Raw genomic sequence first — 26881 nt, forward strand, 5'->3', positions numbered from 1 at the left:
TTTTTTTTAAGGCAAAGAAAAAAAAACCTTTCACATCTTGTTATGGAAGCTTAATGAAATCTCTTAACATCATGAACTATTTCTTGGGAGTTTAATTCAGAGTTTGGAAAGTGGTGCTTAAACGAGAGTCCTATTGATTTGAATTTTTTGAACTTTGGGGTTTAACTGAAACCAGCCACACAAGAACCTCTTTAGCACTTGATGTCCTAATAGGTAGATGTAATGCATTGAGAAGACCCTAAGTTAGACATTATTATTATTATTATTATTATTGGCATTATTATATATTTAAGTTAATGATGACTATCATTTGTTGCATGTCTATTAAATACATTGGTTTAATCCACACAGCATTTCCATTAAACAGAAACGTCCATAACCACCTCCTTGCTGTTTTTGGAAGGGGGAAAATCACCTTGAGCATGGTCACAGTTTCTGCCTGGCAGGCTTGGGGTAAGAGTTGGGGTCGGCCTGCCTCCACAGCGCTGGCTACTGTGTCACACTGTCCCTAATCTCAGTTCTCAGATGTGTTATTTTTCCCTGGGAGACTAAAAAAAGGAGCCCCTTGAGCCCCAGGAAAGTGCTGGGACTGTTTTACATACTAAAACCCTTCTTGGATAAGACCTGCAGTTTTATTCCCGCAGTTGGGATCTTAGCCTCCAAATCTCTTGAAAGAACCAATTACTCCCAACTTAGTTTTCCTCTCCATGCCTTCTTTTCTCCAACAGCTAGAATCTGTGCCTTCAGCATTTTATTGAAGCCACTCATGAAGTGACCTCTTGCTGGCTGGCTCCAGAGACTGGCCCTCTGGGAAAGAGTCATTCTTCCCTTGTTTACACCCGCTAACCGCCACCCCCCCCACCCCCCGCCATCCTCCCCTGGCCTCTCCGGAATCCCTTGCCATGTGACTTTGGCCCTAGCTTGTTAATGAAATGGCTTTTACAAGGATGGGCAGCGACTCCAGACAAACAAGTCCCCAGCCTCTGCCCCTGCCTCATCCTTTTTTTTTGTCCGTGGCATTTAAAACTGCTGGCCTTCCTCCCCGGGAGACTCCTCCCCTGGTTTGGGTCCTCCTGTATGTTTCAGGCTCTCTGCTGGCCTCTCTGATGATACTGTCTCTTTCCTCTGTTTACATCTACAGCTGCCGTCACGTGGACCCCGGTCTGGTCCTCAGCCCTTTCTTCTGCTCTCTTCCTCTTCACAGACACTTGTGATCGACTTTCACTTTTCTGAGAATGCCATCAAAATCTCTGCATCCAGCCATCATCAGGTTAAGCCCCAGACTGTCTTTTTCTATCCACTCCTCACGTTATCCACTTGGACGTCTCGCTCAACCTCTAGGAACTCATGAGCTTTCGCCCAAACCTGTCCCTTTGCCAGGGCTCTTGGCACCAAGCTAGAATCTCTTGGTATCTGTCAAATACCTAACATATAGTAGATATAATATTTTTATGATGAAACAAACCATTTATAATAATGAACCCAGAAGAACATTAAATCACTTTGTGTACTGTGTGCTAAGTCGATCAGTCATGTCTGACTCTTTGCAATTCTATGGACTGTAGCCCACCAGGCTCCTCTGTCCATAGGATTCTCCAGGCAAGAATACTGGAGTGGGTTGCCATGTCCTTCTCCAGGAGATCTTCCTGACCCAGGGATTGAACCCAAGTCTCTCAAATCTGTTGCATTGGCAGGCTCGCTCTTTACCACTAGTGCCTGGGAAGCCCACTGAAACACTTTACAAAATAGTATTTTGTCTATTGAGTTGAGTCTAAATGAGTCCTTGGGTTGACACCTGGATGCTAAAATTAAGGAGCAAAATACAGATAGAGAAGCATTTTGGATGTTCCTGAGACACTGTATTTGAAAAACAGACCACAAGTTCTTGGCTGATGCTTGCACATTTTTGATGTTTGCCAACGTGTGGACACACCGCCTGGTTTCCTGTGCTGCCTTTTTATTTTCTTACAGGTGAAGGGTTGTTAGGGAGCAGAAAAGGTAGCCTACTCGGTGTCCAGATTTCCTTCCCATAGGTAGGGCCATAATCTATTCCAGATGTAAATGTAGCGTGTTCAGTAGAAACAGTAGGAACTGAATTTCAAATAAACGATTCCAAGCTGCTAGTAAAATCCAGAGGGGAAAAGTTAGCACGTTGGTGTTTTCTACTTGCAAAGACCAAGTATGGAGTTGTAGGCAGCTTCATCAATAAGGAGCCTGCTGCTTGTTGGTTTTCCCTCCCAGTGGGCATGCGGTTATGCCTAGCTGCTTTCCCCATCTGAGAGATGGGGCAGGACTCTGGGTGCAATTTATAGACACAGAAAAGGTAAAAAAACCCGAAGCCTTTATCTCACCTGGTTCCTGCTTCAAGCCCTCCAGTGGCTGGCTGCTTTGCCTTCAGAACAGATTCCAAGCTCAGCGTGGAAGCCAGTGTTTGAGCCTGTTTCTCTCAGAGTCACTGTCATCCCTTCTGTCCGCTGTGTCCCTCACTGCAGCCGTTCTGAATGCCTTGTCTGCATGGGGTCCTGCTCTCACCCTCCAGGCCTTGCTAGCCTTTCCTGGAGTGTCCTTCTCCACTTACTTTCTCCTGACCTCCTCTTTGTTTCACCCACTCATCCTTGAAAACTTGAATCTTGTCTTCTCCAGAAGCCTTCCTAACGCTTCCTATATGACTGAGGGCCTCCTCACTGTTCACGTCTCTGAGCGCTCTTTAGTGTCAGAGCTGATCGTACTCTTGTATTAATAAATGTCTGACTTTCCACCACCTTAGACCATCCACGTGTTTTTCTCAATTTATTTTATTGAGGTCTAGTTGATTTACAGTGTTGTATTAATTTCTTCTGTAAAGTGATCCAGTTATACGTATATATACATTCTTTTTCATATTTTTTCCATTATAGTCTATCAGCATAAGTATAATTCCCTGTGCCATTCAGTACGGCCTTGTTGTTTCCCCATTATGTATGTAATAGTTTGCATTTGCTAATCCCACACTCCCACTCCGTCCCTCTCCCCGCGTCCTTGGCAACCACGAATCTATTCTTTATTTCATAGAAAAGTTCCTTTGTATCGTATTTTAGATTCCACATGTAAGGGCTACCTGCTTCTTGAAGGCAGAGGCCGTCATTTTATTTTGAGTTCCCAGAGGGTGGCAGATTGCCTTGTGCACACAGGCAGGGAAGGAAATGAGCTGTGTAAGTGAATGACTCCAGTCTTGAGCGTTGACGATCGTGGTGCCGCACACTGGCCCCGACCCTCTGGAGGCTGAGGTACGTAGTGGTGCGATGGTAGGGTTGCCTCTTCGTACAGATGCTTGCGTTTCTCATGCTGGGTCTTGGGCAGATACTCTGTGCCCAGCTGAGCCAGCAGTTCCCAAGAAAGATCAGAGGGCATGGGTAATGAAATAAAATCCCAAAGTCCATGCAGGTTAAGAAGTTTGAGACAAAACCCCTCAAGAGATAGTGGGATAAGCCAACCAATCGACCAATACCTACCTACTGTTGATCAGATGGGAAAAAGTGCAATCAAGAGAAAGAAAACACCATAACAGGCAGAAAAGGAAAGGAGCAGGAGTGTCAGGGAGAGACGTTCATGAGAACGTCGCTGATGGTGGCGATGATCACCACACCTACCGGATTCCCAAGGACCTTGCTCAGAGCTGGAGGTGAGCGACTTCCCTGGTGGTCCAGTGGCTGAGGCCCCACACTCCCAATGCAGGGGACCTGGATTCAGTCCCTGATCAGGGAACTAGATCCTGCATGCCGCACCTCAAGATCCTGCATGCTGCAGCTAAGACCTGGTGCAATCAAATAAATATAAATATTAAAAAAAGAAAGAGAGCTGGAGGTGATGTTAGGATGAAATAGACCCCACAGTGGTTGCCAGGAAAGCCTCTAAAGTTTGGGAATTAAATTTACTCTGATGTGCCTCTTCATAGCAATTGTGACCATCCTGTGTGCTGAGCTGTCTAACAAAATGGGGGTGACTTGGTGTGTTATTTGGGTTGAACCCTGCCTCTGGGCTGGATCCAAGCTCCTTGATCAGTTCCCTCCCCATGGCAGCCATCCTCACCCACAGAATAAAGCTCTTCATGCAGGAAGGGGCAGTGCAGTTGGCTTTGCCCAGAATCAGTCAGTCAGAAACGAGCAGCTGAACACCTGCCATGCGCCCAGAGCTGGGATGAATGTCAGTTACATCTGTGTAGAGCGGTGTAAGAGATGCCTGTTCCACTCCATCCCGCAGTCCAGATAAGGAGATCAAATTCTTCCATCTACAGAAAGCTCTCCATAAACACCAAGAGGCAATTAATCATTTAGTGCAAAATATACCACGTCAACTTTAATTGCTGTGGGACTGAGGCCCTTAAAGAACCCCCACTTCAGCCATGCCAGGCATCATGCTTCACACACTGCTGTCCTCTGTCCACGGAACCCTATGCAGCTGTCAGTGTCACCAGCTCCATTTTACAAATGAGGAACCAGAAGTCTACTTAAGGGAGAGTGCCCAGGGTTACGAGGAGGCGTGCGTGCATACCCCGAGGAGCTGAGAAGTGGCCTATTTCCCAGGTGCTCCCTTGGCTTTCCCATCTGTAAAGTGGGAAGTAACAACACGGCTTATGTTACAAGGTCATGGTGAAGATCAAGGAGAGACTTTGTGAGGAAGCACCTGCCAGAATTGCTGACCGGGAGCCGCGAGGCCAGTACAAGATGAGCCTGGGTCTCACTGCCTGGTCCCTCTGCTTCTGGGAGGCTCATGCCCTCCGCTTGAGCCCAGCATCACTAGCACTTGTCCTGAAGGGGAGTTTGGAGTGAGTGGAGAAGTGTGTGTCCTAATAGAGGAATAACTGCTTTAACGATGATTAAAATATATAACTTTATCTAGAGCCAGCATTTTCTTCCCCTGCTTGGGAATAAGTGAAAAGAAAAGAAGGAAAGGGTAAGAAACCCACTGGGTGTGTTGGTTCAGAGATGCCCGCTGCTGGGAGACAATTTTAGAATAACTGTGCACTTTAAAGTGTGGCTGCTTCCTCTTGTTCTTGATCCGCTGTGGTTGTTCTCACCCGATTTCCATACCGTCGCTTAGAACTCGACACGTATCTAAATATATACACTTCTCTTCAGATGTGTTCTTTCCTCTTGATTTCGCTGAGCTTTTGAGAAGTCTCTGCCTTGTTCCCTGGGCGGGCTCTCCCTGGCCTGATCATCGCAAGTCGTATGCTGTGACCGCCTCCTTGAAGTCAGTAGGTATCTTCCCTCCAGTTGAACCTTGAGGAGGAAGCACGGTGGCCTTGCCCACAGCCTGTGAGCTCTAAATACCGTCTGAAGTTGCTAGCAAGCTCTGGACAGTGGCGGCCAAGTCACTGATACAAAGAGGCTTTTGTCCTCCACGTTGTTCATTGGATTTTCTGTGTGGTAAAGACATCTATACGATCTAAACGAACAGCGGGAAGCATTACTTCCTCATCACACAATTCCAAAGAATCACAGGTGAATTATGCATTCGATATTGCGAGAGCATCTCAGTGAACAATGGCAGATGCCACCCAGAGCTTCCTCCCGAAAAAATAGGAGAAAGAGGCTCCTTCGCCACGCGTTCATTTGCTTCCTGACAGATTTCCAGCCGGTTTCAAGGCGGGTTTCTCAAGAACACACACTTTGAGTTACAAATATCATTTAGTACAGAGGAATACCTGCAATGTTTGCTAATGGATGTGGCAGAAAAAGAACATGTTTTCGAAACTGGGGCATGCAGGAGCCCTGGGTTATGTTCCTGTCTCTCCGTTTACTGGCTGGATGACATGAAACCGTCTCTGCTTTTCTGAGCTACCAGAAGTCCTTCCACAAAATAAATAACCTTACCCTACGTATCTGGGAGGAGAGTGTATCCATGGTGGAGGAGAACTGGTATTTCATGCAGTGAGGATGCACTGCTGAATGTCATCCAAGAACACATCCTGGATTGCAGAGGCGTCTATTCTCATGGCCTTAGGAACTGACGGTGGTAGCAAAGTCATGGTGCATTTAAATACACGGTACCTCTTACACCTGCGCATTTTGCGAACATCTGTACCTACCACAGATCTGTGCCTGCCAGTGGGTACAAAAAAGGAGAGAGAGCTGCATACTGATTCATCTGAAGTGCCTCCCACATGTCCTGATACCATCTATTTCAGAGTTTAGACTTATTGCTGATTTAGGGTGAAAACCAGAAATTATGCCTGTGACTTCTTGGGATGGCCATGGATCATGAATTTCCTGCCATTCAAATTTTCAGATGTTCCAGAAGTCATTCTTCAGGTAATTAAAAAAAAAGCCCCAGACATATTTCAGTAAAAGTGGATCACTATTTCAGTGGGCCGGCTCTATTAACTTCAGTGTTCAAAGAGAGAGTGACATTTGGTTAATTGGATTTTCCTGTTAAATCTTGGTTTTCCAAAGCAGTTTTCCCAGTTTGAACTCTTTTGGGCTCTTTATACCATGTTTATTGAGCACCTCTTTTGGCTCAGGCCCTGAACTAAGTTCTGGGAGATAATGAACTTTAAAAAAATGTGATGGATAGATGGATGGATGGATGTGTGCATGCACAGATATCCTACTTGCAAAGAGATCATAGTCTGCTGGAGGCAAAAATAAATTAACCTGCATGCAGGAGAGCGTGAAGGGGGAATTGAAGAAGTGTATCTAGAAAGATCAAGGAAGATCTGCATAGTGATGGTAAATTTGAACTGAATTCAGTCTTGAAAGATGAATTTGCCAGGCTGAGAAGTGGAAGAAGGATATTGCAGGGATATTCAAGGAAACGGTGAAAAAGACCACACGCAGTGAATGTTAGAAACCTTCCGCGTGGCTGAGAGTAGCACCGAGTGGGAGCAGGGTGGGTGTGGACTGAGGTAGGTCTGGGAAGATGAAGGTGGGCTGGGACACCGCTGTTCAGAGGTTGGACATTTTCCTTGTAAGAAGACATGAATACCTTGATCATACTTTTAGAAAACAAAGGGAACTTAGGGGGAGAAGACGCTTGAAGATAGAAAGCCAATTAGGAACATCCTGCAATGCAAGTTTACACAAGCAGCCACAGGGACCTGAACCAGAAGCAGGAGCTGTGCAACCGTGAGTGGGTCACAGATATGGGCTTTACAGGAGGTTGAACCAATAGGGCTTTCTCAGTCCTTCAATGGAAGAGAAATGAATCAAAGATTCGTTTTGATTTGGTTGGGTGGATGGTGATGCCACTGTGGAAAAATGATACAGAGACAGATTGTCTTGTCCCCCACGACAAGACCTAATGACTTGCAAGTCCAGGAATCTTCTGTTTTAGATCAGACTTGCCTGAATTCCCTGCCAAAATATAGAGAAAATGAGAACATGAAGCTTCTTGCCAGTAAGGCCTTTGAGAGACCCTTTCAGTGACCTTACGGATTATGAGATACTAAATCTCAAAAAGGGACAGTGGCTCTTATTTTTTTTTTTTAAATACTGTTTTTGTCATTTTGAAGACTTAACTTTTTGTTTTGTTTTCCCTGATCATATTTCAAGGTTTTGTTTTTACTCATCAGAATGACAGGAAGTTTTCAGTGTGTGTTTCCTTCAAGTTTGGCCTCAACCTTATTTTCAGGATTAGGCATTTGTTTTTCCGTTTGCCTCCATGACAACCAAGCCCAGAATTCCTATATATAGTCATCCAGCGCCCATTGTCCTCCTGGTCATTGTATCATAATCTTGTGCACCCAGGCCGGAGAACTCTCCTGATGACAGAAGACAAGGAGGTGCCGGAGTCCTTGGCCTGGAGATTTTCAAGGCATAATCAAAAGAAGGAAATAAAGTCACATGGCTGCCTCTAGAGATTTATGTTCCCCCTTTAGATACTATCCAGGAGGAGCTGAAATGGCTTGTGTTCCAAAGCTTAGTTTCTAGTAGTTTTCCTTCAGAATGGCCCAGTCTTTTATCTGGAGAGCCTTTTTGAGAATCTTCCAAGGAAACACTTGGGAAGTTGCATTGGTGATTTGTAGTTGGTCGTGTTGTGGGCACCACATTCTGTTCCCTGTTAACATGAAGCGAACAGCAGGTATCTTGAGAAAGAAACTGAGTTTCAAACGAATTCATATAGAACCTAAGAAATCTTAAATAAATCTTTTGAATCTGTGAATCATCTTGACAGCTCTATGTGACATACAGTTTTTTGTAACTTAGATAGACAGAGGTATAGGGTAGAATATAAGAAAATTGCTCACAAATTCAATCCAACAAACATTTTCTTAAGTACCTTTTTTTAATGAAAGGACTGTCAGTCTCTGGCTATAAAAGCACACAGGATACTATTCCTGTCCATCTAAAATGTAAGTCCCACGAGGGCAAGGATCCTTGCCTTTTTTTTTTTTTCACTGAAAGGTACCCCAAGTGCCTTAGAAATAAAAGCCTCTCAATAAGTATTTTCTGAATTAATATAAAATAGAGTCAAACATTGGAGAAGGAAATAGCAGCCCACTCCAGTTTTCTTGCCTGAAAAATCCCAGGGACCGAGGAGCCTGGTGGGCTACAGTCCATGGGGTCACAAAGAGTTGGATACTACTGAGCAATGAAGCATAGGGGCAAACATATGGACAGATACAGTTGAAACTTATTTGATATAATCAGACCTGGTTTCCCAGTAATATGTGAAATTTTCTTAATGCAGGGAATCCTTTTGAAAATGCCTTAAGTGTTTTATTTTCATTTAAAAATGCATTTATTCAGGGACTTCCTTGGCAGTCCAGTGGTTAAGACTCCACACTTCCACTGCAGGGGGCATGGGTTCAATCTCTGGTTGGGAACTAAGATCCCACGTGCGGTTCAGCCAAAAAATAAAAAAAATTCATTCATCAGGATTGTGTTGTAGGATCAAACTTGGTCTTTTGATTGAATTCCCCGTTTTTCTCTCTTGCATAAACCACAATCACCTATACTAGTTCTGGTTTTAGGTTTCTTTTAAGTTGAATGATAATTTAGACATTTATGAAAGAGTCTTAGAGCAGAGTCCTTCTAGATTTTTATGTTCTCTTTAATCTTTTATCTTGCCAAAATGTAATTTGACAATAATTTTTTTTAGCAACTTTCTCAAATCTTTTCAAAGCATTTTCATAGCTTTCATAGAAATGGAAATTTTTATACCCATCATTCATCCTTTTTAGTAATATTAATTAAGTTGAATAAGCTCAATTATAAATATAACAAGTACAAAAAAATTTAAGAGAAAATAAGACTGATTTTTGTTAGTATTAACACAACTGCTGAAAGCAAAAATGGGTCGGCCTGATAGAGAAAGTCCCAACAACCAGCCCGTTTCCTGTTGCAGTGGAATGCTTTAAGGTCAAGGCATTGATATGACCAAGTTTGTTGGTGGAGGTTGCTTAAGAGAACTTATAAGTGTAAGCTGAAGTCTGATAAGATCCAGGTGAGGATCACAATGTGTGTTGGCAAAACACAGAGGAGAGAAGGTTTCTGTCTGGGTTTGGGAGGGAAGGCGTTGGGCTGGGCTTTGAAGGATGGGTAGGGGTTTGCTGGGCATGAAGAAGAGGAAGAGCCTCGGGTAGTTCTTGACCACGGATTCCCAACGATGATATATGTAGAAAGTGCAAGGAATTGGAAATTAACTAAAAGTGAGGCTGGAAGCACAGGGTGAGACCAGACTACTGAGCTATGTGTACCAAGGAATAGACTTTATCCTTGAGCCCTGGGGCATCATTATCATATTCCTGTAAAAAGTGATATACATTATATGTCTGTGACATGTACACTTGCCAAAGTAGAATAGATCTAGAAGGAAGAAAGACCAGCTCATAGGGTGTTAGAGATGCCCATATGGGTTCTATGGACCTGAATGAACAGTGAGAAAGGAAGGCAGGGGCCTGGAGAGGAAGGTGATTGGAAGTGAGAAGTGATCTGTGTCTCTGGGAAATGTGCTACCATAAGAAATGCCTGACAGTTGAAAGGAGGAGTCCCACACTTTGGGCTTGAATGAAGCGTTGAGTCACTGTCGCACATTCGGAGCACCAGAGGAGATGTTTGAGCAAAGATGGTGGCTGTGTGCAGCATGCTGAGTTTAAGGCGTCTGCCAGACACCATTTTTCAGCTTTAGATGAACTCAGGTCCGGTCTAAGTTTGCCAGTAAAGTAGGAAGGTTCTCTTATCTCATTACCAGCAGATCCCTGCATTGCTGTAATGTCCATGGAAATCCTTGGACCCTTTTGTCCTTTGCCTGGGTTTCTTAGCCGTTGTATGATGGGAGCTGATGCTGTTCCAGAAGCTTCCTGGCTATTAACTGAAGTGTGTCTTTAGCCTGCTCTCTTGCCATTGTTAGTGTGCCTTTGTCAGTCTTTTTCCAGAAACAGTAGGATGTATTTCCAGCACATTTAGGTCCCACCCCCATGGGCTTCCCTAGTGTCTCAGATGGTAAAGAATCTGCCTGCAATGAAGGGAACTTGGGTTCAATCCCTGAGTTGGGAAGATCCCCTGGAGAAAAGAAAACGGTAACTCACTCCAGCATTCTTGCCTAGCGAATTCCATGGACAGAGAAGCCTGGAGGACTATAGTCCATGGGGTCACAGAGTCAGACATGACTGAACCACTAATACTTGCACACTTTCCAACCCCCTAACTTTGGGCATTTACAAAATTTGTTGTTAAATTATCTACAGGTAATATTCCGTTTCTGTTTTCTTACACTGCCAACCTTTAGTTGCCAAATCACCTGCTTTTCTGAAGAAAATCATAATCCGTTCATCATTTTGAACACTATGCTATTTTAGGGTCTGAAGATGTTTAATCTTCCCCTAAGCGATCTCTTTCAGCCTCCAGTGTACAGTTTCCCACTCAGACTCATCCTCTGATCTTTCTTTCTTTTCCCTGTAGGCATTAAGTCACTTTTTTCCCTGTTGTGAAAAGAATGTAGTTGTTTTAATTTCTATTTATGACTAAAGATGGAGGTGTAGTGAGCTGAACACTTAGGTAGCTCCATGTTTGGTGTTGCTTTTGTTAATAGACACACTAGCTGATACTAATTCCATTTATTAGTGGAAATCAAGGTTTTCTTGACATCCTCCTTCTGTCTCTCTCACTCCCATTTCCGTCAGTCACCGTGTACGGCTGATTTTGTCTTCTCCACTAGGACCATGGAGATAAGTGCTCCCTTAAGACTTCTCTGGGGGTGCAGGGTGTCCCCATCAATTATTTACACGTCTGCCTGAGATGGTGAGTTGCTTGAGGGCAGGGACCACATCCACCTGTTCCAGAACAGGGTCTCACGTGGACTTAGATACTCAGTAAATGTTTACTGAATGAATGGGTGTCATTTAACCATCCCCCACCCCCCACACCCACATCTAACATTTGCTTGCCTGAAATCTTCTTGTCTTTTATTTTCTCCTGGTACTTTCTCCCTGATGCAAGAGCCTCTCTTCTAAGTCTGCTTGAAAATCTAGCTCAAATAAAATGTGGTTGCTGGCACCAAGGTACTTCTGCCACTTTTTCACCTTCACTCACACCTTCTCTGCAGAGCTGTAGAAAATTGAGAATTGATCCTCTTGTACAGCCTCCTTTTTAGGTCACTCAGCACGTTAGGGGGCTGTCCTCCCACAATTTACTGCTCAATTGACTCTTAACTCTTCCCTGTGTCTTCCTTAATGTTGCAATAGTTAAACTCCCCTGTTACTGATCATTTGTTCTCTTTGCTTCTTTTACTCCTTCAATCAGTGGCGGGAAGTGTGTTAGATGTGGAGCAGGCATGTATTTCCATAACAGCCAGCTACTCTGTGTCTCTAGATCTGGGCTTGTGGAAGGCACCTCTAGTGCCTTTTTTCTTTCTTTCTGGCTGTGCCTCATGACTGGTGGGATCCCCTGACCGGGTATCAAACCCCCACCCCCTGTGCCTTGACTTTTTTGACCACGTGGTTTGTGGGATGCCCTGACTAGGGATTGAACCCGGGACTCCAGCAGTAAAAGCGTGGAGTCCTAACCACTGTACTGCCAGGGAAGTCCCACCTCACACCTTCTTTGACTTTGAGTCCCTAGAGCCTGCTCATGGCCTGGCACGAAGAGGGTGTCCACCAAGTGTTTGTAGAGTCAGAATATTCAAGCAAGCTTCATTCTGTCATGGTTTATTGTTCTTCCAGAGTTCAAAAGATTTCCAGTGATCGTTTCTGTGCTGGTGCGTTTTTGGAGAAAAAAGAAAAAAACTCTTTGAATGGATACTTAACATTGGTTTGCCCAGAATTCTGGGGAACTGGAATGAGAGTCAGAACTTTCCCATTTCTCCAGGAACCTGACTGAATGGGAGTGGCAGGAGGTCAAATCTGAAACTTAACGCTTTCTATGGTTTGAAGTCCTGAGCTGTCCAAGAGCCACAGAGAGCACCCGTCTCCCATTGGTATTCGGATACCTTTCTTTCCCAGCCAAGTTCCCCCTAAGGCATGTTAGAGCATGATTATTTGAGGGCAGTTTATCCAGCATCTAATCGAAGGACATGTGGGCCGGCACGTCTCCAGTTCTGGGTGCTTGGCCGTGCTTACCTGCGCAGCACGTGTATGCAAATACCTGCTGGGTTTTTGTGTGTTTTTATAGAGCATTTTGAAATGTTGGCTATTCTTTTTCTTTCCCAGGAATCTTACCTTGTTGATTCTTTTCGTCCCCATGTGCTCATTTTAGTGTTTTATTGGTATTCAGTTGAATGTTATTTTCTCTCTAATTTCTCTCCGTTTGGATGTTACTTTCTGTCTTTGTGCCACCTTCTCTTTCTCCTCTCTGCTATGAGTGTGTTGCCAATGGAACACTCAGGTGTTATTTGGTGTTCTTCTGACTTGCATTGTGGGACCCCAGAGGTCAACCTGTTGAGTATAGATGCGTAATAGACAAGACTCATATTTTAAAGTCAGACAGATCTTTGTTCAAATCCTACCTCTGCCTCTCAGTAGCTGTGTAGCCAACCATTCTCAGCCCCAACAACCTCATTGGTAAAACTGGGATGAGAATCTATGCCATACGCAGTAGTTTTGGGAATTCAGTGCTGGCTGTTGGTAACTTCCAAACCCACACCTAGAACGCTGTAGCTGTCCACGCTAAAGTTCTAGTGTGAGCCTGCTTTTACAAAATCAGTTTCCTATTATAGACAGTTTACAAAATGAATAGCTCCATGTAACTTAGTTAAATTTATTTTATAACTGCAATTATAAATCATAATTTAATTTCCTAAACTCTGTCTATCAGTTCAGTTCAGTTACTCAGTTGTGTCCGACTCTGAGACCCCATGGACTGCAGCACACCAGGCTTCTCTGTCCATCACCAACTCCCAGAACTTGCTCAAACTCATGTCCATCAAGTCAGTGATGCCATCCAACCATCTCATCCTCTGTCATTCCCTTCTACTCCTGCCTTCAACCTCTCCCAGCATCATGGTCTTTTCTAATGAGTCAGTTCCTTGCATCAGGTGACCCTAAGTATTGGAGCTTCAGCTTTAGCATCAGTCCTTCCAGTGAACAGTCAGGACTGATTTCCTTAAAGATTCACTGGTTTGATCTCTTTGCAGTCAGTCCAAGGGACTTTCAAGAGTCTTCTCCAACACTGCAGTTCAAAAGCATCAATTCTTCAGCACTCAGCTTTCTTTATAGTCCAACTGTCACATCCATACATGACTATTGGAAAAACCATAGCTTTGACTAGATGGACCTTTGTTGGCAAAGTAATGTCTCTGATTTTTAATGGACTGTCTAGGTTGGTCATAGCTTTTCTTCTAAGGAGCAAGCGTCTTTTAATTTCATGGCTGTAGTCACCATCTGCAGTGATTTTGGAGCCCCAAAAAATAAAGTCTCACGGTTTCCATTGTTTCCCCATCTATTTGCAATGAAGTGTTGGGACCAGATGCCATGATCTTAGTTTTTTAAATGTTGAATTTTAAGCCAGCTTTTTCACTCTTCTCTTTGACTTTCATCAAGAGGCTCTTTAGTTCCTCTTCTCTTTCTGCCATAAGGGTTGTGTTTTCTGCATATCTGAGGTTATTGATATTTCCTCTGGCAATCTTGATTCCATCTTGTGCTTTATCCAGCCTGGCATTTCATATGATGTACTCTGCATATAAGTTAAATAAGCAGGGTGATAATATACAGCCTTGACATACTACTTTTCCAATTTGGAACCAGTCCTTTGTTACATGTCCAGTTTGAACTGTTGCTTCCTGACCTGCATACAGATTTCTCAGGAAGCAGGTAAGATGGTCTGGTATTCCCATCTCTTGAAGAATTTTCCACAGTTTGTTGTGATCCACACAGTCAAAGGCTTTGGCGTAATCAATGAAGCAGAGGTAGATGTTTTTCTTGAACTCTATTGCTTTTTCTGTGATCCAGGGGATGTTGGTAATTTGATCTCTGGTTCCTCTTCCAAGTCCAGCTTGAACATCTGCAAGTTCTCTGTTCACATACTGATGAAGCCTGGCTTGGAGAATTTTGAGCATTACTTCGCTGGCTTGTGAGATGAGTGCAATTGTGTCTTAGTTTGAACATTCTTTGTCATTGCCTTTCTTTGGGATTAGAATGAAAATTGACCTTTTCCAGTCCTGTGGCCACTGCTGAGTTTCCAAATTTGCTGACATATTGAGTGTAGCACTTTAACAGCATCATCTGTTAGGATTTGAAATAGCTCAACTGGAATTCCATCACCTCCACTGGCTTTGTTCATAGTGATGCTTCCTAAGACCCACTTGACTTAGCATTCCAGGATGTCTGGCTCTAGGTGAGTGATCACACCATTGTGGTTATCTGGGTCATGAAGATCTTTTTTGTACAGTTCTTCTGAGTATTCTTGCCACCTCTTCTTAATATCTTCTGCTTCTGTTAGGTCCATACCATTTCTGTCCTTAATTGTGCCCATCTTTGCATGAAATGTTCCCTTGGTATCTCTGATTTTCTTGAAGAGATCTCTAGTCTTTCCCATTCTATTGTTTTCCTTTATTTCTTTGCATTGATCACACAGGAAGGCTTCCTTATCTCTCCTTGCTATTCTTTGAAACTCTGCATTCAAATGGATATATCTTTCCTTTTCTCCTTTGCCTTTTACTTCTTTTCTTTTCTCAGCTATTTGTAAGACCTTAAAAAGGCAAAATGGTCATCTGAGGAGGCCTTACAGACTCTTGTGTATAAGTAGTCGGAAGTCAGAGACCGACATTCTTTGCTGAACTGCACATCTCAGGGTTGGATTAAGAATGGATGGACTGACACCCTCTTGGCTGTTGGTTCCATTGTAGATATATCTGGCCATGCCAGGGGTAAAGAGGGAACTTGTGTGGCCAGCAGTTGGGTACAGGGCTTTTCTCTGAATTCACTCTCCTGTACTCCACCTGCTGTATGTTCCCATGACCACAAGTTGGGCCCTCTGAGCAAGCACAGGGTTTCTTTTTTTACTTTCCTTTCTTAAGCTTGGAATGAAAGAAAATAGCCTTAATGATGATTTTTAACTTATGTGACATACCCTTCACTGCTAACAATCTGTTTGTCTTTCTAACTGGGCACAAAACCACCCTCTTCTGCTCTTCTGGCCAGGTCTCGTGAACAAACTGGGATTTTATGTAGCTCAGTAGGTAGACTTTTTGGGGATAAGTGAAATCAGATATACTCACGTCTTTGTCATTTTAGTGCCTGAAGTGTTAAAGCTTGTATTATTCACAAACTCCAAGTGAGAGCGAGGAAGAGTGTGTCTTGGCATGATAGAGGACAATAAAGCTCTCAGGAGACCCCAAAATTGTCACCTTGGCATTCTTTCAAATGTATCCTAAGTGGTGGGATCTGCTTATTTTTGTAAATAAACCTGCCCACCTGATTCTAACCAGGAAAGAAGGATTTTATGACACAGGTATGTAGAGTTGTTCTTTTCACACTGCCATTTGAGACAGTGATGAATTTCCTCTCTTGGAATGCTTTCTCCACGACTTCTTGCATTTTTATTTCTTCAAGTTTCATATCACAGAAGTACCGGTGTGAAAATCGAAGAATTTGTTTTTTTGCGGTGGAGTAATTAATATGCCTTAGTCCCTAGAAACGAGAAAAAACGTATTGTCAAATGCTTGGGAAAGTTTACCCAAGAGAGTTGTTCATGTGCTAGACTAGGGGTGATGAAAGGTAGGGGAGACAGATAGACCTGGTTTATCATCACATTAGGAGCCACTTTGTGATTTTGGTATAAAGGGATTGAAGCTGTCCAGTGTCTTGTGTCCAAGGTAGCATCCGTGCTAACTTGTGGGCCTCACTGAAGTGGGTGCTGAGTCTTGGAGGCAGTTTTTGTTCAGGCGCTCAGTCGTATCCAACTCTCTGTAACCCCATGAACTCACCAGGCTCCTCCATCTATGGGATTCTCCAGGAATACTGGAGTGGGTTGCCATTTCCTTCTCCAGGGGATCTTCCCCACCCAGGGATAGAGCCCAATTCTCCTGCATCTCCTGCATTGGTAGGCAGAATTTTTACCACTGAGCCACCTGGGAAGCCCACCTTGGAGGCAGTGGTAGCTGCTTACTGAGAAATAGACTGTTCCTTTGACTTGGTCTCTAGGTAGACTTGTGAATGGTCAACAACTCAGGGCAGTTGGACCTGACTTTGGCCTTGTCAGTAGCAGAATTTCTTTCCTACAGAACTGAGGTCAAGCCAGAACCAGTGCTGCCCAGAGGTTAGGGCTGACCAGGGTGGTGGTGCTTACCCAGGAGCTCACGTTCCTGTTAACAAGAGAGGCGGGCAGAGAGTGCCTTTTGCTTCAATGTGTGTGTGTCTTAAACAGAAACTAGTGTTGAGAGCTTAAATAGAAAACATCTCAAACAATCCATGAAATGGTAAACAAACCTGCTATTGAGGGAAAGAAAGAGAAGTTGACAATTGCATTATTCTCATCCTGAGTGGGTTCATCAACTAGGGTCGAGGAATAAAGAAAAAGGAGATAAAAAGAATCGGGTGAAATGAATTCAGTTGTGTCATTTCTTTCTTCCTTTGTCTTCGGTTTACACCTGGTAATGAACCCATGGAGGCTCGGAGATATTGTTCAAGTTTCCTTTTGTTTTATTTGTGTGTGTGTATGGCAGGTTTGTTTACAATTTCCAAAGGTTTTTTTTTTTTTTCTTTTCCTCAATCCTGAGGAATACAAATTGAGGAGGGGGAGGAGAAAACAAGAAGGGGAGGTATTTTAGTGTTTTGAAAACAGGAGGTGGCCCCACAATACAGGAAGCTGCTGTCATTGTTTTTCCTTTCAAAGAGGCCGACGGGATGGATGGTACCAGTTTCATCAAATGTGGGTTTTTACAGAGCCCCCACGTGTCCCACCTGGGGGAGTCACACTTTGGAAAATTAAGTGTCCATCAAATCAGGAGGAGGCTGGTACAGTTTCTGTCCCATTTCACCCCTGCTTTTTTGAAAAGCGTAAGAAAAGAGCCCTTTGTTTCCTTTTCAAGGAAAGTTACACTGAGATTCATCTGTATGGGATTCACAGAGCCCATCTGTGTCATTCATGGGTAGCCATAGGTTATACGGGACAATGCTGATGACAAGTGCTGGTGAATTCCTGACTTCAACATTCAGACCGGTGTGTTGGGAAAAGGTTGAAGACCTTTTATTTTTCACTTTCTTTCTCTTTCTAAAACTTAAAAAAAAATTATTTAAAGAGGAAACTGAGATTTTTCTCACCTACCTTTTACATCAGATTTCCCCACCGCATGCCAGCAGAGCTTCACAGGCTTAAGATTTGTGCCTGTCGCTTCCGACATTTTCCTCCAAATTGCAAAACTTTCAAATACCTTTCAGGGAGACTTGTTTGGAATTTCATTTTAATGGGATTTATGAATAAATCTCCATCTTAATGCTGACTAAGCTTTAAACATCCATTCCTGGAGAACACTATTGGATTTTTATATTTTAAAATTTAAATCGCTTGACAGCGAAGGCATAAAACATTTTTATATTTGTGAGTGCCATGTGCTTGAGCATTTCTGTTGAAGACCCTTTTTTTTTCTTTTTTTCCGGTTGGCTTGAATAATTCTGTTCTGCAAAGTTGGAGATTCTGCATCTCCTACTTTGTTTTCTCGTGAGGATGCCTGTGTACATTATGTGGGTTCATTTATCTCACCTACAGGGACGGGTATTCTGTGGCAGCCTGTTGCCACACTGCAATTTCCTTTAAAAAACAGTTTACTTTCTTCCTTCACTTTGAAACCTTTAACCTCAGAATTTTATTTTTAAATGCCATGAACCCTCAAAGTCAGGTTAAAAGAAGTGACGCTTCCTCCCTTCCTGCCTTTCCCCAGAGATGCGTTGTAGAATGTAAATGAAGATGAAAGCTGGGATCACAGTCAGCCCCCTTAAGAGAAAAGTACTCGAAACTTCTTTCAGGGGTTTTCAAGTGTCAGACCGCCACTGTGTTCTCTGTGTCTGGCGTCATTTTCCCCTGTCTGTCCACAGACTCATCCTACTCTGAGCCTCCAGATGTTCAGCAGCAGTTGAACCACTATCAGTCCGCTGCTCTGGCGAGAAACAACAGCCGTGTGAGCCCCGTGCCTCTTTCTGGGGCCGCGGGGGGCGCTGAGCAGAAAACGGAAGCCATTCTTCACTGCGAATTCTGTGAATTCTCCTCTGGCTATATCCAGAGCATCAGGCGCCATTACAGGGATAAGCATGGCGGGAAGAAGCTCTTCAAGTGCAAAGACTGCTCCTTTTACACAGGCTTTAAGTAAGTGATGCGAAGAACAGCCTTGAGAAACAAGGTGGCTGCGCCTGCTCCGCCCCTCACTACACTCTTCCCTTACACTCCTCTATCTGGAGCTCAAGGGAGGCCCTGCCCAAGGGATGATGAACAAGTGGGGTCCAGTCTTCACAAAAAGAGGCTAGTTCCAGACACTGCTTTTAGGTTTGGGGAAGGGATGAAGAGCTATATGAGAACAAATGAGTTTAAAAATCAGAGCAAATGGGTGCCCAAGAAGTGTAAAGGATTTCCCTGACCCAGCGTGTGAAGCAGTGAGTATTTTCCCATTTGGAAATCTATGCCCTCCACCTCCCCACTTTTTGTCTTTGGGAAAAACAGTCTTCTCAGAAGCAAAGTCAAAGTCAAGAGAGAACATCCAGCGATAGTGACAGTCTGCTACCCTTGTAAAGAATTCTTATTTCTTAAGATCATATTATTGAAAGAGAACCAAGACTTCACACTGGGAAGACTAAATTTGAACAATCACAGAAAGATTGTCCCCACATAGAAAAAGATAATCCACAGTCCTTTTTGCTCCTGAGTATGACAAAGATTGGAGTGCTTCCTCTCATTTAATCTAAGCTCCTGTGATTTCATCTCATCCTGGGAGATTCCACTTAGGGTCATAGTTACTAGTGTAGAATATGGAGCCTGACTGCCAGGGTTTGAACCCCAGCTTTGCCACTTACTGCTGGTGTGACTTTGGACAAGTTACTAAACCTGTCTGTGTCTCTGGTTCCATATCTGTAAAATAAAGATAATAATAGTACATACCTCATAGGGCTCTTGTGAGGAGTAAAATAATAATAAATGAAGCTATAAAGTGCTTAGCATACTGCTTGGCACAAAGGAAACACAAAGGAAATGCAAAATGTTATTGTATCATAGAAAGCTATTATAATGAGATTAGATGCTGTATTACAGGTATGAAGCTATTATTATCTGCTCCTGTTGCAGTCAGGGCCTGGGCTTTAGATCTCTCCAGTATTTCAATACATGCTCCACAAGGAGAGGCTGGCGAGGATGGGCTTCATAACCCCTCCAAACTTGAATTGATAGAAAAACAAGTCTCTTTTCCAGCAACATCTTAGTCACTGGGATTTGATGGAAAATGTGTAACATCTCTGACTGTTAATGTGGTTCAGTTGTTTTATAGATAAATATGTATGTGACCTTAGAACTGAGAGAAGTCGAGAAGGACTCAGATAACAAGGGCCCATTGACAGGTGTACATGTTTCCCCAGAGAGAGGCACTCGGGTTAACAAGAAGAGGACCTTGCCCATTAAACTTTGGGTTTCATCCATTTTTATGAGACATTTAAGGCTTTGTAAAATTTGAAGTTTTAAAAAGGATGGAGTGAGGGAGGCAGTGGTACCCTCCACATTCGAGCTGGTACAACAGCTCTGAGCATCTTTACATGGTCATTGACCTTCCTGCTTTCCCAACCAACCCGCCCTCCCTCCTTCCCTGGGAAGAGTCACCGAGGCAGCTGATGAATCATCCCAGCTTCTCCTTCCGAGCATGATGAGAAATCCATTCTCGTAGGGATTTTGTTTTATATTTTTAACAGGCAACTGCTCATTTTCAAAAATAAAATGGGGAGTCTGTTTCTTTTTTTTTCCCCAAACTTACCCTGAGCCCAGCCAAGTAGCAAAATTTCCCCCAAAGAAATTTAGCACTGCAAAAGAGTGTTCAGTCATTGCCCAAATAATTGAGGAACTTGTGCTCAGCAAGCACGATGAACCACTATAGTTTTGGGTAACCCACCCCCGCAGCAGGGTGTCTCCATAGGACTGCTGGCAAGGGGTGTGAATGTGATGCTTCTGGGTCCCACTCATCGCCTTTCTCCCCGCTCCCTCCCAGATCTGCTTTTACTATGCATGTGGAAGCCGGGCATTCGGCGGTCCCCGAGGAGGGCCCCAAAGATCTCCGCTGTCCTCTCTGCCTCTATCACACCAAATACAAACGCAACATGATCGACCACATTGTGCTGCACCGAGGTAACCTTCTGAGCTTGGTTTTCTTGGGATGCAAGGGGTGGAGGGAGGGTGGCTCGGGTGGCATTAGAGGGAAGCTGTCTCAAGATGGCAGCAACTCCTTTTCCCCAGTCCCTTGTTCCTTCCCTTATCTCCCCAAAAGAAATCACAGCGGTCACCCCAGTGACAGCCAACAGGGTAAGAGCATCTTTCTGCTGAGAGGATTTCCTCCACCTGGAGGGAGGCAAAGGTGATGGAGTCCGCAGTGAACACTTCTGCGGGGCTTCCCCGTGAGAGAGAGATTTTACATCCCGGGTCTTCTGCTCTCATGACCTTGCTAAGGAGGGAGTGAATGAGAAGCAGAGTGGGTGGCTGAACTCACGGTGAAAGGTGAAGAGCCCTGTAGTTGTAAGCAGTTCTTTGAAGGAAGACCAAAATGATGATCTCCAAAGCAGAATGTGGGATTTCCCTTGAAGTGGATGGAGAAAATTCTTAAAACTAAAAGTAGCCTGATATATGTTAATTTTTATTTTTTTAATATTTTGTGCCACACAGCATGTGGCATCTTAGTTTCCCAGCCAGAGGCTGAACCCACATCCCCTGCATTGGAAGGGCAGAGTCTTAACCACTGGACTGCCAGGAAATCCCAGCCTGATACATGTTAAACGCCATAGACTGTGGGTTTAAATTCTGTTTTTAAAGCCTCTTGTGTTTCACCTCTTCTCCATAAAGAGGTGATGACTGCCTCTGAGGTGGCGTGTTGGGTGTCTAGTGTGTTCCATGTGGATGCATCTTGGGTGTTTGTAAATGCTGGTTCCTTTGGTATATTGGGATACTTCTTTTAGTGATATATTGGGATATTTCTTTTTGGTTTTTTCTTTGAACTGAGTTTACTGCTGGCCAATCAAAATACCATTAAACAACATGTGCCCTCTGCATTGGAAGGAAAAATATGCAACAACTATACTTTGTCCGGAAGAGATTCCAGCCAGAGGTGGATGGAAAAAGATGACTAGAATACCCGTTACTATTTCCACCTACTGACCTTTCTGTCTCTGCTTCCTTCCTCCCTCCCTCCTTTGCTTCCTCTTCCTGCCTATCTTCCTTCCTTTGCCTCTAACTTAGGAATGCTTTTCAGTATTTGCCACCTGAGACTCAAATGCATTAAGTGTCTTCTGCTGCCCTGCGGAGATGTTACTCTGAAATGCTGGGTATTCAGGGGGCATTTCCCCAGAGCCACTGCCTTTGGCTGGTGCATTTTGTGACATGTCACCCACGTCTGCTGCAGACCCCACGGAAGATTAACCTTCAGCACCCTTAGGTCTCCCTTCTCCCCAGGCAGACTCGAGACGTGAGATGCCTGCTGGCGAGGACGTCCGCCAGTAAGCCGTACAGGAATGTTTAGGCAGGAACTCCTGGGATCCCTTGTGGTATGCTGTCTCAGTCACCTGGCTTTTGGTCCCTGGGCCCATGTATCTGTCAATGGCTCCATGTCCTCCATTGCTTGGAAGAGGCCATGAGTCACGCTACTGTGGAGCAGACAGGAGCGGTAAGACCCTGCCTCAGCGGTGAAGTCTCGTTTCCATTTGCTGCCTGCTGGGATCAAGCTTCCCAGGTGGCACTAGTGATAAAGAACCTGTCAGCCAGTGCAGCAGATGCAGGAGACTCAGGTTTGATTCCTGGGTTGGAAAGATCCCCGGGAGCGGGGCATGGCAACCCACGCCAATATTCTTGCCTGGAGAATCCCAGGGACAGAGAAGCCTGGTGGGCTACAGTCGGTGGGGTCACAAAGACTTGGACGTGACTGCAGAGACTTACACGCACACATGCCTGCTGGGATCAGAGTCTTGATGCCTAATGCAAGCTCGCTGACTTTCCTTCCCTGAGCTGAGAGTCCAGGACACGAGAAGGCAGAGAGAAACACTTAATGCCTGGAGCACGCCACACCTGACCCAGTGCTTCTCACACACGGTCACTTCATCATCCACCCTCACTGGGGGGGATGATACTTTGACCTGTAGTCCTGTCATGTATGTGAGGCTTGAAGCTGGCAAAAACTATTTTTTCTTTGTTTTAGTGTAGTGTTTTAGGGTCATTTTGGAGAAGGCAATGGTACCCCACTCCAGTACTCTTGCCTGGAAAATCCCATGGACGGAGGAGTCTGGTAGGCTGCAGTCCATAGGGTCACTAAGAGTCGGACACGACTGAGCGACTTCACTTTCACTTTTCACTTTCATGCATTGGAGAAGGAAATGGCAACCCACTCCAGTGTTCTTGCCTGGAGAATCCCAGGGACAGGGGAGCCTGGTGGGCTGCCATCTATGGGATTGCACAGAGTTGGACATGGCTGAAGTGACTTAGCAGTTAGGGTCATTTCACAAGAAATTGAAGATACGTTAAAGATAGTTGTGCAGAACTGTAGGATTAAAAACGAGAGGAGATTGGGACAAATGCAGAATAAGGGAAAAGTAGTTGAAAGTTCATGTGAAAGTATGAGAACACTCACCTAGAGTTTTGGCGTCTGCCGCAAGATACTGTGCGTTTGTTAGCAGCGGGCTACTGTCTCAGCCCTGGGACTCCAGCCCTCTGTGGGGGAGACAGCAACAGAATCAATTTGATTTTGGGTGTTCATTAGACTTTTGCGTGTTCAAGAATCTGAGGTGCTGGAACCTGAAAGGAGTTTCTCCAGGGGGTTCTCCTGAGGGGGCACTGTGTGAATTAGTGCATGCTGCCCCCAGCCTGAAAACAGTGGTGAACTCCCCCCTCGCCCCCTCGCTGGACCCGTGAGGGTAGAAGTAGTTCCACCAGAGTCACCCAGCCCGTGAGCAGGGAAGCTGTGTGTCAACCCAGGTTTCTGATCCCATGATCCATCCATCGTATTGCCTGTCACTGGTTATTTACAGTGTTTTCTGTTTGTTTACAGAGATAATTTATATTAGATGAAGCATCAGCATATGTAGAATTTGTCCTCATTGGGGTCAGAAAGTGCACAATCTGATATGAACATGAGTATTTGAGGATTGTTGTAATAATGACAACACCCACAGCAACAGCAATAGTTACTGTTACTGAGGACTTTTTAGGTAGCAGGTACTGTGCTAAGTGCTTTCCAGTGAGTCATTTCATGGAATTTTCGCAAAACCCTAAGTGGTGGGTGTTAACTGTCATCCCTGATAACAAGGGAGAAAACAGGTTCAGGAAGATTGAGCATCTTACCCAGGTCAAATGACTAATAAGCGACCCAGCTGGGATCTGATCCCAGGCCTGCCTCACCCCCAGTCCACGCCTTTACCCACCAGGCATCACTGTCTCACCCTTGGGAAGGTGGTTGGCGTCACCCCATTGAGCATTCCAGTGGCTGTGGTATCTGGGTCTGGGGATAGAGTCGTCTGAAGGTTGGGGGTCAGAGATGGGGACCCCTGAGCCACAGGGAGGCAGGGCACTTTGGGATAGCCTGTCTGCCATCTGCGTCCTGGCCTGGCTTAGGGGTCCATCTCCATCAAGATGGCAGCTCAGTGGGAGCTAGTCTTGACAAGGAAGACAGGGTTGGTGGGTGTCTGCCTGGCAGTTTTGAGTTGGGGCTGATCTCAGAGTAACAAGACGTGGCTCTCTCTGCACCTGTGCTCTCCTTACTCTGTGGATGAATAAACATCTTTGGTCTCTGGGGCCTGCAGTAAGAGATCTTTCTGAGACTTTGGTTAATTAAAATACTTGGAATGAATGGCAAGAAAAACAACTTCTGAACTGGCCCTGAGAATAAGCTGCTGTTTGCAGGAATACAGTCTCCTTAGCTTTTTGTCCAGACAAATTGCTGTATTTAAATAGGGAGGAAGGAAAAGGAATTCATTCCACTCCTGGGTGATCTGAATGAGAAATCACATTGGCTGCTACAAAAGAGAGCTTTCTGTTGGTCCATGCATTCAGTAGACATGTATTATTTGGTTGTTCCTTGCTGTACCATGCTGGGTTCTTTGGGTTAAGATGGGGTACCTGAGAGCCAGTCTGCCCTCCTCAAGAAGATGAAGTGTGTGCATAAGTATGTTTAAGATAGTGAGTGATAAGTACCTAGGAGATTGACAGTGGCAGATGTATTTCTGTTTGGAGTAGAAAAAGGTGGTGGTGGGGGGGTAGCTTTCAAACTGATCCATGATAAGATTTCAGCAGTCAGAGAGGACTTGAGGTGGTTGTATTCATTATGTAGGGGACTTAACAGAAATGGATTCTTTTCCCGTTTTGGAGCCTAGAAGTCTGAAATGCAGTTGTTCGTAGGGCTGTGTTCCCCCTGAAGACTCTAGGGGAGAATCCTTCCTAGATTCTTCCCAGCTTCTCCTGGCTCCCGACTTTGCTTGGCATCCCTTGCCTTTTGGCATATCACTCCAGTCTCTCCCTCCCCCTGCACATGGCCTTCTTCTCTGTGTGTGTGTGTCTCTGTTCTCTCTTCTTCTTACCCTAACTTTAGGGCACACCCCAATCCCATACGACCTTATCTTCACTAACATGCGAAGACCTCAGGTCTCAATAAGGTTACATTCTGAGGGGCCAGGTGGACATAAATTTCTGGGGGCTCCATTTGACTCATTACAGAGTGTAAGGAAAATTTTAACAAACCACCCAGGTGAGTAGAGGGAAGATGTGTTTACAGAGTGAAATTAGAAGGTACTAGGAGGCAAGGCTAGAAAGGTATATTCTGGCCAAATGGAAGAGGGCTTGGATCCCATCGCAGGAGTAGAATGCTACTCTGTAGACAGTTGGGAAGCTGGGGTACTGATGAGATACCTGGAGAGTTCTAATTTAGTAGAGATAAAGCCAAGGATTATAGACCCATCTCTTTGAGGAACCGTGAACTTAGGTCAGATCAACATTTGATGAGGTTCACCATGATGGGACCAGTGTAACCAGGGAAAATTAAGCTCTGAGACTTCTGGTTCAAGGATAAAGTGGTATGATGTTAGATGGGTTTTCATTCATGTTACAAATGTTTATTGAACACCCACCACATGCTAACATTGCTTTAAGCTCTAGGGATACTGCCAGGAAGAGTCGGACAAGGTTTGGGCACTGAAGGAGTGTGAACTTTAGTAGGAAGAGAGACAGTGAACAAGGGAAGAAATAGTTTCAGAGTACATCAATGTTTTTGGTTGCTCAGTCATGTCCAACTCTTTGCAACCCCATGGACTGTAGCCCACCAGGCCCCTCTGTCCATGGGATCTCTGCAGGCAAGAGTGGGTTGCCATTTCCTTCTCTAGCAGATCTTCCTGGCCCAGGGATCAAACCCAGGTTTCCTGCATTGTAGGCAGATTCCTTACTGTCTGAGCCATCAGGGAAGCCAGAGTACATTTCTACTCAGTTCTTACAACCATTGGAAGCACAATGAATGCCTCATGTGTTGCTTGGCCTGGATGTCCCTTATATACCTATAGCAAACCTGAGAAATTGGGCAAAAACTGAATTATAGGCATGAAACAGTTTCATCAAATGTTCATAATTACAGAGCTGTGTAATCACTGAGATTGGTCTCCAGTTGGCTTATAAACTTAAAGTTTCTTTTTTGCAGCCTGTAACCTCAATACACATGTAAATGCTAAATATAACTGAACCCTGCAGGTGGGTATGTTTTTGGAACAAAACTAATCTCCCCTAATTTATCTGATCAGTATCATTTTTTCTTGAGGGGGAAAAAAATACTACAGTGAGACTGACAGTCTTTCATCTTACTCAGTGAAATTACATGTTCTCTTCATCCCCATCACATACTTCTTCCTGTTAAAGGTACAGTTCCCAGCTCTTGTCTGGCTTGAGGGTAGCTTGGCTAACGTCAGAACTTTTTACAGGAACTGTGTGCTTACGTTTACATGTGTCTGTTTATGGTTATATTTGGGGATGGTGGCTTTCTGGTCCTCAGCGTTTGTCACTGGTTTGTGAGTTAGAGTAACAGATAGATCTTTGGTTTGGCTCAGCGGGGGTCTAGGCCTTCTACCATGGCGATCTGCATTCAGAGTTGGCTGGAGTGAGTGGCTTTCAAATCCCCACCCACCCCTCAACCCCCACCCCCCGCTACCCCCAGCCTGGCACACTGTGGGGAGGAAACCCACGTGTGTTGTGGGCTGCCTTTCAGGAAGAATTGTTACTTGGTGATTCTGGGCTCCACGGTGATGTGGGTTTTTTTCACTCTTTTG

At 44.6% G+C, this 26881-nt stretch overlaps 1 protein-coding gene across 10 annotated transcripts in view; it reads left to right on the top strand.

Annotated features, from left to right (window-relative positions):
* ZNF462 (zinc finger protein 462) overlaps positions 1–26881 on the top strand; it is a 157502-nt gene that overhangs the window by 94294 nt on the left and 36327 nt on the right. For all 10 annotated transcript variants that reach the window (XR_009738197.1, XM_061426410.1, XM_061426412.1 and 7 more), the window contains 2 exons: positions 18449–18716; positions 20593–20729. Coding sequence is in view for 9 of the 10 variants with exons in the window: in XM_061426410.1 (XP_061282394.1) it covers positions 18449–18716; positions 20593–20729 (405 nt within the window). In the remaining variant the exon portion in view is untranslated. The remainder of the gene's footprint in view (positions 1–18448; positions 18717–20592; positions 20730–26881) is intronic.

This window comes from Bos javanicus, chromosome 8, assembly GCF_032452875.1.
Source record: "Bos javanicus breed banteng chromosome 8, ARS-OSU_banteng_1.0, whole genome shotgun sequence".
Classification (NCBI taxonomy): Eukaryota; Metazoa; Chordata; class Mammalia; order Artiodactyla; family Bovidae; genus Bos; species Bos javanicus.